This window comes from Pinus tabuliformis, chromosome X, assembly GCF_031772625.1.
Source record: "Pinus tabuliformis cultivar Carrire ecotype Pingquan chromosome X, CPIR1, whole genome shotgun sequence".
Taxonomy (NCBI): domain Eukaryota; kingdom Viridiplantae; phylum Streptophyta; class Pinopsida; order Pinales; family Pinaceae; genus Pinus; species Pinus tabuliformis.
The window spans coordinates 1,472,198,452-1,472,213,013 of NC_142308.1; the positions used below are offsets into that span (position 1 = coordinate 1,472,198,452).

The window sequence follows — 14,562 nt, forward strand, 5'->3', positions numbered from 1 at the left end:
TAGTCCTGCATTATAATGGAAATATGGACCATTTTCAAACACTTTTTCTTTATCTTGCAGGTCGAAAAAATTACCGTGAAGAAGCCTTTTGCTCCCAGCTTCAGCTCGATGTGTCCTCGGGGTTGCCATTTTTGCTGGATCCATCTGGTGAGGTCCTTTTCCGTCGGCCAAACTCTGATGAATTTGCAGATTAGCACATGATCTTTCATGTAGCTTCTATATCGCTCCAGCTTGTTCATTGGGATTATGAATCTTGGTTTCTCCACCGCACATGGTAAACACTTGCCTCTGCTTCCTGCCTGCCATCTAGCTCCAAGGACGGGTCCCTGCTTTTTTGTTTCTTCCGCCTGGTTGCTATTGTTCTGACCTTCCCCTGCTGCTGCATCTCGATAGGAGGGGATCTCTCCCCTCCTTTCTTCCTCTGTCATTACTACTGTTTCTTGTTTTCCGTGTCTGTTGCTTGCTGTATTTTTTGGGTTCTCGCGCCACCTACCTCATGGCCGCCTGACCATTAGGGTTTTTCCACTTTTAGGTCTCCAGAGCTAAAAATTAACTTCATTATAATTATTAAGTCTGGGTAAAAATGTTAATGTGCAAAGTTAGTAGAATTTAATTTACAAAGAGACATGTCTCTTGGGTATCTTGAGTATAAAATTCACTTGAAACTTTTCATTTTACACAATTCACTTGTCATCATATCTTCTTGTACTTATTGTTGATGTTTTATCTACAATTACTATCAATGATGATCTAAAGTGAATGCTACTGAAGTTTTAATGTGATTGTTATTGGAATCTGAAGTAAAGTTCTTATTGGGCTAATAAAACATTGAAGTAATTGTTTCAAGCATATAACATACCATAAATTAACATTGACCTATGACAAGGCTGCTATAAGTTAGGGTTTGAATGATTTTCTTTATTGGAGCATGCAATGACATATGACAGCCTTAGAAAAATCCTTAGAACGATCTTTAACAAGAAGAGAACCAAGGATTTCCAATAGAAACTAGGGCTAATGCAAACGAGAAGGTTTTAGGGCTGTTAGATATGTGTAACCGCAATAAATAGGGATGATATCAGCCCTATTAGGGCATGCAAGACAATTTATGATGCTATATTTTGCTTTATTATGGTTTTCACAAATTATCTTACAATTAAGAGCCACTCCCATGCAATAAAATCACACTTTACACATTAATCTGCTATTAAGCTGCCCTAGCCTTCTAGGAGAGGAAGGGGTTTAAGTAAATTTAATTAAATTCTAGGATGATATGAATGGGTAATAGTACATTTGTGTGCATTCTTTTAATTTGCACTGTGCATGCATTTACTTAATTCTGCGCCCTCCTGGGAGGCTTGCTTAGTTGTTGTTGTGTAGATCAATGTTCCACCAAGACTCTAGGGTAGGGAGACGTGGGTGCAGGGAGACACATGTGGGAGTACCCTCAAATTTTAGGGAAATTTAGGCGCGGGGAGGGGGGGTCAGGGTATATAACTTATATGATATTCAAATTCATATTCAATAATTAAAGTGTAAATACATTGATCCATACATAATTGAATTAAATAATGAAATACACTAATCCATACTCATCATTCATACTGATGCATATATCATTCATCCATATACCGCGAGATTCAATAATGAAATACATTGATCCATATTCATCATTCTAGAATTTACATTGATTTAAAAATTAAATTTATCATTCTAGATTCTAAATTGATTTAAATTTAAATTCATTGTTCATCATTCGAGAATCTAATTACTACTAAGCAAAATTGACTATAGTAGATACTGAAGTCTGAAGACTAACATGGTAAATTGATATAAATAAAACTCAAAAATAGTAGAGTGATGAGTCAAAGAATAAGTCTCAAGTCATCGATATCTAGAGTCAAGACTTGAAAGTTAAAACTGAAAATTAAAAATGGACAATGAGCATTGAAGGAGTGTCACGGGGAGGAGAGGAAACATTTAAAGGGTAAGTCAGATAGTATTGTGTGGTAAGCCAAGTAGAGGTAAGCTTTCTAAATCGAATGAGTGAGCTATTGCATATTAGTTTAGGTTTTGATGTTTGTTATGTATTTTGTTTTAGTTTTAATATTTTTTTTTTTTTTTTAATTTCAAGGGTTATTAGACATTGAGGTGGACATACCCCCCCCCCAGAAGGGGTGATTATGGGCTTGATGCTTTTGATTAAATGCTAGTTCCAAGCCCTCATAGAGCCATACTTGATAGAATCCAATGGAAGCATTGAAATCCCCCCAATCCTGAAGTCCTAAAAACTGTTAAGTCTACTGAATTTTGAATGGGATATGAAATTGTATTTTCTCCACATGAAGCCTGATGAGGTCGGAATCGCTCTCAAACATCCTAAGTCATTTCATGGTAATGTTAAAACTTTAAGTAAAAGGATGCTTTCACTTTAAGAATTTAACATTACCATTAATTACATAGCATTAGTAAGACCCTAATGTTGAATATCAAGGTTCCCCACTCATAGATCATTGTTTTCAAGCAAAATTAAGGGGGGACGCCCAAACAAACCCTTTTTGGGGAGTTGTGTCCCCCAAACTGGGGAAACGTCCCCTGTTGTGTCTCCCTACGTCTCCCCAATAGGAGGCGTGGGAAAAAATTTCCCCAGAGGTCCCCCTGTCCCAGGTGCGTGGGGTGCGAGGGGTGCGTGCACCCCACCTTGGGGGGACGTGTCCCCATGGAATACTAGTGTAGATATGGCCACCAAAGGCCAGAATTTGAGAGCCCTATTTCATAGTTGTAAGTGCTAGATGGGGATGCCATGCTTCACAATTACAATAACAACTTCATAAATACTAATAAATAATGTTGTCACTATCTTTCTGTGTTCACTTACTACATTATTTTGAGTTATTTTGATGCTGAGGGCATAACAAATAATGCTTTTGTAGTGTGGTTGAGGTTGAACTGTTGATTACATGTAAAATAATTTGATGCAAAGAACAATATTGCGGTTAGTAGTGGTTGTAATTCTTTGGATGCACCTAAAAAACCAGTGTTGAAAATATCGGTATTGGCAAAATATTGACGAGGGTCTAGAAAACATCTTATCGGCAATATTGGCGAAAATAGCGGCAAGCATAAAAAATGCATAATATATTCATTTTTTTTTCCAAATTTTTAAACATATAAATCTATAACAACATGAAATAAACACATTGGCACATAAATACGAAGAAAGCACTGATATATATGATGTCAAATAGAAATGATACATCAAAGGCGATACCAAGTCCTGCTGATCCCTGATAATTGTCCATTCAAGGACTCAAATGTGGAGAAGCAATACAAAATAACTTCACATATATAAAAGTATCTCATCATCATGAGTTATATGTAGCATAACAAATAAAACTAGCAGCTACCTATCTGAAATCACTGCCCTCTCCCCCTTTTACGGGAAAACATGATGGGCTGTTTGCTAGGCCTGCCCCTAGTAGTAGAAGGCCCTGGCCTTGCCTCTGCACCTAATGTCAAATAATGAGTGCTAGGTATGGAGTTGTGCTCTCCTATATCTATAGCAGATGGTGTTGATGCTGATGCTCCCACAGTGTCCTCCCCCTCCTCCTCCTGCTCCTCCTCCGAGTGTTGCTCCTCCTCCGAGTCCTCCTCCTCTCGTTGCCCCTGTTCTAATGGATCATCTGGCTCTAACCATGAAGGTGACTCCTCCAAGATGGCCTCCTCAGACTCCACCCTCCACTGAGACAATACATCAATATTGTCTAAGGAAATGGCATCTGGATCCATTGGTGCTTCTATTTGCCTCACTCGAAGTCGGATGTTGTAATGCACTGTTATGAAACCAGCTCAAGAAAAGATAGAAAAGATAGATCAACGCCTTAGAATTCAGCCTCTTCGAGGGGGCAACCTCCTTTACATTACATAAATGGACAATTCTTTGATGATTCAAATGACAAAACCTCCTTTCTATATATAGGAGTCTAAGGAGTCACAATATAATCCAGCCGACCTAACAATAATAATATAAAGCCACAAAAATAACAATAGAGGGATTCTATGGGGCACAAAAATAACATGGGGGTAATAGGGGCACAACAATATAAATAAGGGGTATAACTACAATGGTAATGGGGTAATCACTAGTATTATAGGGACCCAACATGCCCCTCTCCTTCAAAAAAGTGTTGTCTTCAACGCTTGAGTAGTTCTAGATATTTCTGCATAAAATTCTCATCCTCCCATGTGGAATCTTCAGCGGATAAGTTCTTCCACTTGATAAGATACTCTGAAATTGATCGATTTCGTAGTTGTCGAGTTCTTGTTTCTGTGACTGCTTCCGGTTCCAATATAATTTTTCTTTCCTCGTCAATTTCTGGCAATATTGTTTGAACTGGGAGCTTGTCGCCTATAACCTTCTTTAAACATGAAACATGGAAAACGGGGTGCAATCGAGAAGCTGCAGGAAGCTCCAATTTGTATGCCATAGTACCAATCTTTTGCAACACCTTGTACGGACCATAATACTTTGGTGATAATTTATTATCCTTCTTAGCTTGCTTTAGGGACATTTGCTTATATGGTTGTAGCCGTAGGAATACCCAATCACCTACATCAAAACTTCTTTCACTGCGATGTTGATCTGCCTGTTGTTTCATTCTATTTTGTGCCAACACGAGGTTATCCTTTAAGAGTTGGAGGACTTGTTGTTGATGTTCGATGTGATGTTCCACTGCCTAAACCTTAGAATTTTCTCTTAAATATGATGTGATGGATGGTGGTTGATACCCATAAAGTGCCATAAATGGGGTCATTTTTGTTGCTGTATGGAAGGAAGTGTTATACCACCATTCAGCCAGAGGCAACCATTTGACCCATTGTGTCTGTTTATCAGATACAAAGCAACGAAGATATCCTTCCAAACATTTGTTTACTATCTCAGTTTTCCCATCAGATTGAGGATGATAAGATGAGCTATGAGCTAACTGAGTACCAAGACAAGAAAATAATTCTGTCCAAAAATTTCCAGTGAAAATGGGATCTCTGTCACTTACAATAATCTTTGGGTTTCCATGTAGCTTTTGAATTGTTTCCATAAATGCAGTAGAAACTGTACTGGCTTTAAATGGATGTGATAATGCACAAAAGTGTGCATACTTGGTAAGTCTGTCAACTACCACCATGATGACACTCTTTCCCTCAGACTTGGGTAACCTGTGATAAAATCCATTGAAACCTCCTCCCAACGTTGGCTTGGAATGGATAAAGGTTGTAATAGACCCGGTGTCTTAATTGTTTCAACTTTATTTTGTTGGCAAACCAAACATTCCGCCACAAACTTTTGAATATCTGATTTAAGGCCATCCCAAAAAAATTCCTTCTTAACCCTGTGGTAAGTTTTTAAAAATCCTGAGTGCCCTCCTAAGGGAGAAGTGTGCAATTCCATAAGAATCTTTTGTTTTAGCTGGGAATTCTTACAGAGGTATAAGCGATCTTTGTACCATAACGAATCATTTTGCCAGCTAAATGTATCAGACGTACTGGAATCTTGTTGTAGCTTTCGAATAAGTGCCCACACTTCTTCATCATTCTTCCATTCCTCCCTTGCTTTGTTTATCCAATCTGGTTGGATAATAGAAATGGCGCACAACAATGCTTCCACATCCTCATCCTTTCTTGAGAGTGCATCTGCCACCACATTTTGCTTCCCTTTTTTGTAGATGATTTCAAAGTCATAACCCAACATCTTTGTGACCCACTTTTGTTGCTCTTCAGAGGATAATCTTTGTTCTAAAAAGTATTTAAGGCTATCATGATCCGTTTTTACCTTGAAGTGTCTTCCCATTAGGTAGGGTCGCCATTTCTTAAGTGCATGGAGTATTGCCAACATTTCCTTCTCATAAATAGCTTTGCTTAAAAACTTTCCCTTGATTGGACGACTTTCAAAAGCAATGGGTCTTTCATCTTGCATTAGAACAGCACCAATTCCATTTCCTGAAGCATCACATTCCACAATAAAGGTTTTTGTGAAGTCCGGTGTAGCTAAGACCGGTGCTTGGCACATTGCCTCTTTAAGATGTTCAAAGGCCTTTGTTGCTTCCGGAGTCCATGAAAATGCATCTTTCTTCAATAATGTTGTTAGAGGTGCTGCTATTCTCCCATAATTCTTAACAAACTTGCGATAATACCCTGTCAACCCAAGAAATCCTCGCAGATGCTTTATGGATGTGGGGAATTTCCATTCCTTAATGGCTTTAATTTTGCTAGGGTCTACCTTAACTCCTTCATGAGATACAATATGACCCAAATATTCCACCTCCTGGACTCCAAAGAAACATTTGGATCTTTTTGCATATAATTGTTTCTCCTCCAATAGTTGTAGCACCTTGTCAACATGTTCAACATGATCCTTCCAAGACTTGCTGTAGATTAGTATATCATCAAAAAATACTAACACAAATTTTCTAAGGAATGGTTTGAAAATTGAATTCATCAAACCTTGAAATGTTGAAGGTGCATTGGTAAGGCCAAAAGGCATGACCAAAAATTCATAATGACCCTCATGAGTTCTAAATGCCGTTTTCGGAATGTCTTCAATCTTCATTCTGATTTGATGATATCCCAAACGAAGATCCAACTTGGTGAAGTAAATTGATCCATGCAATTCATCCAGTAATTCATCAATGACAGGAATGGGGAACTTATCTTTAATAGTGAGCTTGTTGAGCTCCCTATAATCCGGACACATGCGCCATGATCCATCCTTCTTGTGCACCAATACTACTGGAGCAGAGAAAGAACTTTGACTTGGTTGAATTATACCAGCCTCTAGCATTTCTGCAACCATACGTTCAATTTCACTTTTTTGGACATAGGGATATCTGTACGGCCTGATGTTTGGAGGAACACTTCCTGGAATCAGATGAATAGCATGATCATGATCACGCATAGGTGGGAGACCTTTGGGAGTCTCAAATACCTTGGAATGATTGTCCAGGACTTTTTGGAGATCTGGAGAAATAGATGATTCCCATGTGGAAACATCTAGCGAACATAATTGTGCAATTACACCTCTTTGCTCCTTTTTTAGAAGCTTTGTCATACCATTAGAGCTGATTATCTTTCCTGTTTTCCCTGCAATACCCCTTAATTCAACTTCCTTTCCTTCCGTAGAAAATTTGATGAAAAGTTCTTGAAAATTAAAAGCTATTGTACCCAAGGATTGTAGCCATTGGACTCCTAGTACAACATCAGCACCTCCCATTGGAATGGAAAGCATTGGGCTAGTCAATACATATTCTCCCATGGATAGCTTGATATTATGGCACCTTCCAGAGCAATTTATTGTTCCTCCATTTGCAATCATCACTTGACACTCTGGTGCTGGATATAGGAAGCAATTCAATTCTTTTGCTACCCTACAATGAATAAAATTGTGGGTGCTTCCTGAATCAATCAACACTATTACCTTTTTCTTCTTGATTTGTCCTTCTATCTTGATGGTTTGAGGAGTGGTAATTCCCGCCAATGCATTACAAGATATGGTCGGATTTATTTGTTTTTCATCTAGGCTTTGTTCCTGGAGTATATCTTCTTCTTTTGACCTTTCTTGCTCCTTTTCTTCTTCCTCTTCACAATCTATGTAGAATAATTTCTTCTCAGCACACTTATGACCTTTAGTGTATTTGCTATCACAACTGTAACAAAGCCCTTTTGCTCTTTTTTCTTCCAATTGTTGTGGTGTCAACCTTATAGGTTGTGGAAGACTAGGGGCAACAACACTTCCGTCTTTATAGTTGTGAGTGGTATGCTTCCTGGTTGCCATAATTTTGCTTTCCATTTTTCTTGCTAACCTGAATGCCTTCTCTAATGAATCAGGTTCCCAAAGGCGAACATCATGTTGGATATTATCCTTTAAAGACCCTATGAACACATCAATCCTATGCTCCTCTGGAATATCTTTTACCCTTATGTTCAATTTTTGGAACTCCTCAATGTGCTCCATTACTGAACCCTTTTGTTTGAGACTTATCAATTGGCTAAAAAAAGTGTTGCTTTTTGTATCTTCATAATGTGCTATCAATTCTTCCGTAAAAATTGCCCAAGTGATAAATTTTTTACGAGAGCAAAGCCATTGATACCATACAAACTGATTTGGTTCCAAATATACAGTTGCCATACGTACCTTTTGTGTGTTTTGCACATTATTGAGATCGAAGAACTGCTCCATCTGTAATATCCATGTGGCGGGATCCTTGCCATCAAACTTCCTCATATCGATTTTTGGAATATGGTGGGTCTTCGATCCAACATTAGAGTCTATGGAATCATGATTAACATTTCTTTTGTTCACATCATGAGTTTCCTTTACAACCTTTTCACCATTAGTAAGTATTTCTTGTAGAAAATTTGTCAAATCTGTCTTCAAATCTGCCATGTCTCTCTTCAAATCTGTCTTCGAATCATCCATCTTAGCTTCCATGCCCTTTATCTTAGATTCCACGCCATTTATTTTAGATTCCACGCCATTTATCTTAGCTTCTGTTAGCTTTTGTGAGTGTGACATTTGTTGCACTTGTTCTTGTAATTTTGATATATCATGTAGCATTTCTTCCTCTTCTTCATGAGTCATGCTAGAGCTTTCAGGTTCTTTACTAGGTGTTTGCATTTTCTTTTCTCGGGGCATCAGTTACCGATAATAATGCTTCACTATGCCCTTTGAATTCCGTTAAACCAAGCTTACGCAAAAATTTAAAAAAAAAAAACTACACACCTTTTTTCACTTTATAGAAGCCTGATATTGAATCTGATGTATCTCTATAATTTCAGATCATCCAGTTCTGAAATTGTGATCTGTAGTAGCCTTCTGTGTCCTCTTTCCAATGCCACAAGTCTGACCCAAATTGGATTCTCCAAGGAAGAGTTATGTGAAATCTCCCACAGTGACTTGCTTCTAGACTAGTTCAGTAGAGCGAACTTGTATGACGTGCCACGAGTCACTGTTTCAACCTTTGGATCTGAAACATGCACACAAGAAACTACAGTCTGTCCTCTTTCTGTAACTTCTTACGAAATTTCAATCCGATCCCCAGAGAGAAAGTTATGACGATTTTCCCCAAGTCACCTGTTTTGAATGTAATTCAGGAGTCTGCAAAAAGACCAAATTCCTCAGATCATATCTCCGCAAATATCGCGTGAAAAGCTCTGAAATTCGGACCCAAGGTTCAACGCGATTTCTTCTCAAATGGGTTTTTTTGCGACTTCTGAAATGTCACAGAAAAAAATTTATAGTGAAAATGCCACGATGACCTGTTTGGCGCAGTGAAACCCTAGAATCCAAAGGTCTGATACCAAATGTTATGAAATCAGCTCAAGAAAAGATACAAAAGATAGATCAACGCCTTAGAATTCAGCGTCTTCGAGAGGGCAACCTCCTTTACATTACATAAATGAACAATTCTTTGATGATTCAAATGACAAAACCTCCTTTCTATATATAGGAGTCTAAGGAGTCACAATATAATCTAGCCGACCTAACAATAATAATATAAAGCCACAAAAATAACAATAGAGGGATTCTATGGGGCACAGAAATAACAACATGGGGGTAATAGGGGCACAACAATATAAATAAGGGGTATAACTACAATAGTAATGGGGTAATCACTAGTATTATAGGGACCCAACATGCACATACACTAAATCATTGAGGCGTGCGAATTCCAACCTGTAAGAGTGTCAAAAAAACTAATGAGTCTTGACTCTTGACTCTTGACACTTGAAGATCATAAATTAAAAATTAAAAATTACAATAAGTGTAATTGCTCAACTGAAGGCTGGAGCTCAAAGTTATACTTGTTGCACTTTCTTGCGTGTATTTTCTCAAATACACTCCAATTGCGCTCACACCCTGAAGAGCTACATGTTTGACTCAAGATTTTTATGGCCAATTTCTGCAAATTTGGTGCCCTTGCACCATAGCTTCGCCATCAAATATCTACAACAAAATAAAGAAATAAAAAATTCAAAAACTTTAAACATAATTAAACTTTCATATAAAAGTTACATAATTGAGTTTAAAAAAAATAGAATTATAAGTAAGGAAATTCTAAATTGAAAATTCTAATTTCTAATGAGTGATGACTTGTCACTTATGTGGCATGAAGAGGGTCCTTTCCCTAATAGCATCATCAAAGCCAAATAGGCCAAAATCCTGATAAAACTGTATCTCACGATTGATTTTGCTACGAAGCTTAGGATCAGGTACCATCCTATGAATACAGGAATGGAGCCCTTCCATCACCTCGCCATCAAAATCAAAGCCGCATTTGTATGAAAATGTGGGGTTGAGGAAGAGTGCTGCTGCATGAATGGGTCAATGAAGCATCCCTGTCCACCGACTATCAATCACATCCCATAACATCATATGCCTATCAAGGCCAGCAAAACCCTTGTCTGCATAATAAGAACGAATGGCCTCCTTGGCCCTATCCATGGCCTCATACAAATAAGCCATTGCAGGCTTCTCCCCATCTAGCAATCTGAGAACCTTTACTATAGGTTCAATCACTGAGCATGCTTCTTCTACTCCACGCCAAAACGTCTCAGAGTACACCATTTTTGCAATGGCTTTCCCGTCCTGTCTCCTGCTGTATCTACAATTACGCCAGTCATCAGACACAAACATTTGCTTCAACTTGAACTGACATCGAAGCAAACACTGAAGAGTAATAAAGTTTGTGGCAAAACGTGTGATCGCAGGACGCCGCAACTCCTTGTTTCTAGTGAACTTCCTCATGAGGCTAAGAACAAAAGCATGGTTATAAATAAACTTGGGGATGCTCCTAGCCATATCAACCGCCTCCTTGATGAAGGAGAGTTTCCCCATATCCTCAAGCAACAAATCAAGACAATGTGCTGCACACGGAGTCTAGAACAATGTGCGATGCCTCTCCATAAGCATCTTGTCGGCAGACACATAATTAGCTGCATTGTCTGTTATGACTTGCACCACATTCTGCACACCAATCTCCCGAATGAACCCATCTAACAACTCACATATCATTGCTGCATCTTTGATATGTTCTGATGCATCCACTGATTTAATAAACATGGTACCTTTAGGACAATGTACCAAGAAATTTAGAAGGGTCCTACCCTTCCTATCTGTCCAACCATCAGACATCACTGTGCATCCAGTAACTTCCCATGTTTTTTTCAACTCCGCCAATCTAGAGTTGATGTCCTGCTTTTCTGCTTGAAGAATTGGCCCCCGCAACTCCTCATATGTAGCACTTTTGTACCCTGGGCCCACAACAACAATAGCATCACACATTGGCTGCCAAAATGGATTGGTTTTGGTGATGCTGAGAGGTAAGTCGCTCCAGAAAAGACACCTCCCCATGACTCTATCTGCTTCTTGCTTCTCTTTTTTTTTAACAAGTGATTTTATGCCAGGTTGTGATCCATGTCCTGTTCGTGGAACAAAAACTGATGACCTCACACTAGCAGTAGCAGGTGACGCTGTGGAGCCCCTCCCACTACCCTTAGCATCAAAATCAGGAGAAGATATCCCTAAAGATCTACCTGCACGTTTAGCCTTGTTTCTTTCTGTCTCTTCCTTCTTTCTGTCTTTTTGATCAATTGCCTCAAGAGCTTTTTGTATAAGCTCCGGACTAGAAACTGTACAAATCCCAACATCATGTCCAGTGAGTCTAGTTAGATGGTATGTCAATCGTGTAACCCCTCCTGTCATCCTGGTCCCACACAATTTGCATGTAAGATATGCTCGATTTGTCCCACCATCAGGCTCCCCATACTCCCAAAATGGGTCCAAGGCTTTTGGCATAATTTGAATTTTGTAGTGAGCTAACTCAAACCTAGGGCACCAAAAAAAAATTGGAATTAATTAGTAATAACCATATCATTTTACAAAATATTTTTTTTGCTACATTATTTGCAATGTGAATTCAATGAAAAACCATAAATGACAATAAGAGGGTGTATTTGAAAGTTAAAAAAAAAAATGGAGTTTTCTTTCCAATTATGGAGAAAACCCTTGCATTTGCTCATGGGCATGAAAATCATAGCAAATGGAAAAAAACATACAAAATGATTGTAGGCAAATAGGCAAGCAAGAATAATCTTAAAACTATCAAAAAATTCATTAACATAGGGGTTTATTTGAACATACCTGTTAATGGAAGAAATGAAATTGTCTCACTGTTCTTCAAGCTTAGATCAACAAAATCTTCGTTGTTGGTGGCGATAATGGCTATTCAACACTCAAACCCTCCTTGGCAGCAAGCACATAGTTCTCCCCTTCTTTCTCCAGCAATTAGAGATGAAAATGATTGAAAAAAAACAAAATTGGACTTTTCTAGCCGCGGCGGCATTTTTTGCTATTGCCCGGCTATATTTTACATCGTAGCGCGATATTTCCCTGAGATATCGCCGATATTTCGGAAATATCGCAATATTTTCAGGTAGACAAAATATCTCAATATTTCCTCGGTGATATCTCGTCTCCCCGAAAATATAGCGATATTTCCGAATATCGGCGATATTGTCTTCATTGTAAAAAACATCATTATTGATGACAAGGGAGTTAGTATATAACGATCTTGCAGGTTGGGTATGGACTCAATACTCTTATCTAGTCTGCCTCTTAAGTTTTATGAATTAGCCAACTTAGTATTTGTTTTTAATTTTTTGTAGAATGTCATGTCTTTGGCAAACTTTTTCCTTAAGCTACAAACTCATGGCATTATTAACTTTTTGTTCATTGATTGCCAAGTTCAAGCAAAAGTGGAAATTATCCAAGGTCTGCATAACTTAATGAAACAAAATTAATGTGTTCAGATTCTTCATGCTGCCTTAATGCACCAAACCAGCTTTAGATGGTAATTTTGGTACTAGATTTCATGATTCATGTTCACATATTGATAAAGAATTGGTTATTCTTAACTATGATAAGGAATTGGTTATTCTTAACTATGCTTTGTTTTTGTTCCTTTATATGGTTGCCCCTTCTTATTTTGAAGCTAAGCGTTAGTAATTCCTAAAGATCAATTGTGTGGCTTGCCATGCTTTGGTATTTCTGACAATTAAGAAGGTTTTTGGAATGTCTAAGAGAAATTTACGATGGTGTGTACATAACTAAGAAGTTTTTTGGAATGTCTAAGAAAAATTTACGATGATGTATACATAATTTTTAGCATGAAATGTGAAACAGAAAAGTACTTATTAACTTCTTAGCTTTATCAAAAATTTTGTTGCTCTTTTATTTATTTAGCATTTTAAACAGAAAAAAGGCAATCCTGTAGTTCACATGGAGGCCTATTTGAGTTTCTATTATCTGTCCATGATGCATTAGGCAAGAAAAATCACTGAAGTATCTGGGTTTGCTCAGCTGTAGGTTGCTACAACTGGAATTTCAATATTAAGTTTTCAACTCCATTGGCATCTTGTTATTATGAAAAATTTGTTCCTGATTTATGGATGTTAATTGCTATTTGATGTGAGTTTTTTGGTGAATTATGCAGGTAAATTATGCTTGTTTACAGGTAGTCTTGTTAAACCTCTTATAGAATCATAGATCATGTTTCAAAATAAGAAGTTTTCAACAGCTGGCCTTGTTCCTCAAAGATTCCATGGATCTGAGCAACGGGGTGCAGGCCCATTAGGGGTTACTTCTAGTTCATCTGGTAGTCCAGTTACATCTGGAGGCAGCGGATCAGCAAAACAACGGCTTCGTTGGACACCTGACTTGCATGACCGGTTTGTGGAGGCAATCAATCAGCTTGGTGGTGCAGATAGTAAGTTGTTTAATCCCTTTTGTGTAGCTGTATGGATACACTCTTAAAATAGACCACATATATGCTTGAGAATTAACTTGGCATGAAAGTAAAGATTTTGTGATTTTGAAAATGTTACAAAGGTTGAGTGGTCATGCACTTGTTATATTTCTTTTACTATCATTAGTCTTTATCAACTACAAAGACAAGAAGCCTTCATACTAACCATTTCCCCAAGGTATTGATAGTATCATTGCAGGAAAGTGTTAGTCTAAAGGAAAGTGAAATTTATTAAAGGATAGTATCTGAGAAACGACTTTCCTTCTGAAGGTTAGCTGCTTTGCATGTTAAGCCAAGGCAAGACAAAAGTGTGTCGCACATTTTGGGTAATTATCAGTTTCATAATATTGGCCAGATTAGTAGCACAGACACTTGCTAGTTTTGTCCCCAATTTCCCAAGTCCCTTTATACTCTGAGTAGTAACTTGACTAGTGGTCAGGACCTCCATTATTAAAGAAATGACTTTCCTTCTGAAGGTGAGCTGCTTTGCATGTTAAGCTCGGGCATGACAAAAGTGTGTCACACATTTGCATGTACTCTTTGGGTAATTATCAGTTACATAATATTGGCCAGATTAGTAGCACAGATACTTGCTAGTTTTGTCCCCAATTTCCCTAGTCTTATTATACTCTGAGTAGTAACCTGACTGGAGGTCAGTACCTCCCTTATTAAAGAAATTTAATGTCTCTTGTTGTGTGATAGAAAT

General features: G+C 38.0%; 1 protein-coding gene across 4 annotated transcripts in view; it reads left to right on the top strand.

Annotated features, from left to right (window-relative positions):
* The window catches only part of LOC149145557 (uncharacterized), a 398,828-nt gene that overhangs the window by 71,629 nt on the left and 312,637 nt on the right, over positions 1-14,562 (top strand). For all 4 annotated transcript variants that reach the window (XM_089449630.1, XM_089449631.1, XM_089449632.1 and 1 more), the window contains one exon: positions 13,545-13,817. In XM_089449630.1, coding sequence (XP_089305756.1) covers positions 13,601-13,817 — 217 coding nt within the window. In that variant the 5' untranslated portion in view covers positions 13,545-13,600. The remainder of the gene's footprint in view (positions 1-13,544; positions 13,818-14,562) is intronic.